Raw genomic sequence first — 2,085 nt, 5'->3', positions numbered from 1 at the left:
CTTCTTCAGGTGTTCATAGCTGCAGGCTGCTAGTTCCTGAAGTCCTTCCGTGTAAATGTCACTTATAAACGCTGAATTGCAACAAAACGGCCTCTAAATGTCACTTGTGAAATTCGTAAGTCATTGCAGTTGTAAGATGCATGCAAAATAAAAGGTGAAAACATACCAGGCGTCTCATAAACGCGAATGGAGCCCGCACAGTGACGAGGGTCGCCATCTTTCCCGAGCGATTTAGTGTAACCGGAAATGACGTGACCCTTACGCCCCGCTCCACTGACCAATCCGAGAGCTTTTTGGCCAAGGGCAAATATTTCGAGAATATTTTAATAACAGAATATTTCTAATAAAAAGAAAAATTTCGAATAGAACGAACAGATAGAATAAATTATATGATAAAGCAGTTCAATAAAGAATAAATCAACATTAATGACATGTATAAATGGTTAACTATAAATACAAATTATGCAATGTTATATTATAAAAAAACACAAATATTATTATCATTATTTAAATACATAAATTCTTAACTAAAACAATAACAAAAAAAATAACTAAAGATAGGAAGGAAGAAAGAGAAAGAAAGAAATGAAATGAAAGTTAAGTAATATATGTTTAGAGCTTTAATGTTGTTTTGGTGCCATGAACTAAATGTTGATTCCATTTATTTCAGATGACCCACCAAATATACAAAGCCATTTTAATTGCTGCCGCGTTCAAGATTAATTGTAAAGGTTTGATAGAACTTGCTAGAAGACCTGCCAAGAGAGCATTGCAATAGTCTAACCTGGACAGAAAAAGAGCTTGAACAAGGAGTTGTGAAGCATTTTCCAATATAAAGGTCCTAATCTTCTTGATGTTGAATAAACCAAGTCTGCAGGACTGTGCAGTCTTAGCAATGTGGTCTGAGAAAGTCAGCTGATCATCAATCATAAATCCAAGGTTTCTGGCTGTTTTTGAAGGAGTTATGGTTGATGTTCCTAACTGGATGGTGAAATTGTGATGAATCGAAGGGTTTGATGTAACCACAAGCAGTTCTGTCTTGGCAAGGTTGAACTGAAGAGGAAGGTCCGTCATCCAGCGAGAAATGTCTGTTAGACAAGCTGAGATGTGAGCAGCTATCATCGGACCATGTTTCTGAATGACAGAATCTAGTGATGCCATGTACAGTAGACAGAGAAAAGAAGTGGTCGAAGAACTGAGCCCTGAGGCACCCCAATAGCTAGATGTAGCACCTCACAAGATATCTTGAAGGACCTATCTGATAGGTAAGACTGAAACCACTGGAGTGCGGTTCCTGAGATGCCCTTTGTCAGTAGGGTTGACAGGAGGATCTTGTGGTTAACCATGTCAAAAATAGCAGACAGATCCAGCAAGGTAAGTATTGAAGACTTAGAATTCTCTCTTGCAAGTCTAAGGGCTTCAACAACTGTGAGCAAGGCAGTCTGGTTGAATGTCCACTTCTGAAACCAGACTGGTTGCTGTCGAGGAGGTTGTTCTGTGGGAGAAAGGAAGAGACTTGATTGAACACAGCTCATTCAAGTGTTTTTGCAATAAAAGGAAGACGGTTCTGTAGTTCTGTAGGGGGAATTGTGCACTGATGGTTTTAATTTTATTAATGAAGAATGTGGCAAAGTCGTCAGCTGTTAGAGTTAATGGAGGAGGAGGAGGAGGAGGAGGACAAAGGAGGGAGGGAAATGTTTTTAAGAGCATGCGAGAGTTGTCAATTTAGTTATCATAGTATGTCCTTTTAGCAGTGGAGACATTAGCAGAGAAGGAAGAGAAGAGTGATATATAAAAGTCATGCTATGACACCTCTAAAATGTATCAAAAAATCTAATAAAAATTAGTAGCCTATAGTTTTTTTCAGAAACATTTTGATGACAAAGTGCTATTATCTGCTCATCAGTTCTCGGTTCTTTACGAATCGGACATGTTCCAAAACGAGTCAGTTAGTTCACTCGAAAACCGCGGAATCAGATTTAATTGAACCGAGCTGTTTAGTGAACCGGTTCAAACAATTCACTGAAAAGATCCGATTCAATAGAACGATTAGCCAACGAATCCGACATGAGTTCGCTGCGCAAG

The 2,085-nt window shown here is 38.7% G+C and overlaps 1 protein-coding gene across 2 annotated transcripts in view; it reads right to left on the bottom strand.

Moving 5' to 3' along the window:
* The window catches only part of dbt (dihydrolipoamide branched chain transacylase E2), a 7,223-nt gene extending 6,934 nt beyond the window's left edge, over positions 1 to 289 (bottom strand). Inside the window, exon 1 of one of the 2 annotated variants that reach the window (XM_059543324.1) lies at positions 167 to 289. In XM_059543324.1, the coding sequence (XP_059399307.1) occupies positions 167 to 217 (51 nt within the window). In that variant the 5' untranslated portion in view covers positions 218 to 289. Of the gene's footprint in view, positions 124 to 166 lie in introns of those variants that run through there. The other variant, XM_059543325.1, reaches the window with a different exon arrangement.
* Between the last annotated feature and the right edge of the window lie 1,796 nt (positions 290 to 2,085).

This window comes from Carassius carassius, chromosome 48 (assembly GCF_963082965.1).
Source record: "Carassius carassius chromosome 48, fCarCar2.1, whole genome shotgun sequence".
NCBI lineage: Eukaryota > Metazoa > Chordata > Actinopteri > Cypriniformes > Cyprinidae > Carassius > Carassius carassius.
The sequence above is the reverse complement of the archived record's forward strand: the minus strand, read 5'-3'. Positions and strand labels throughout refer to the sequence as shown.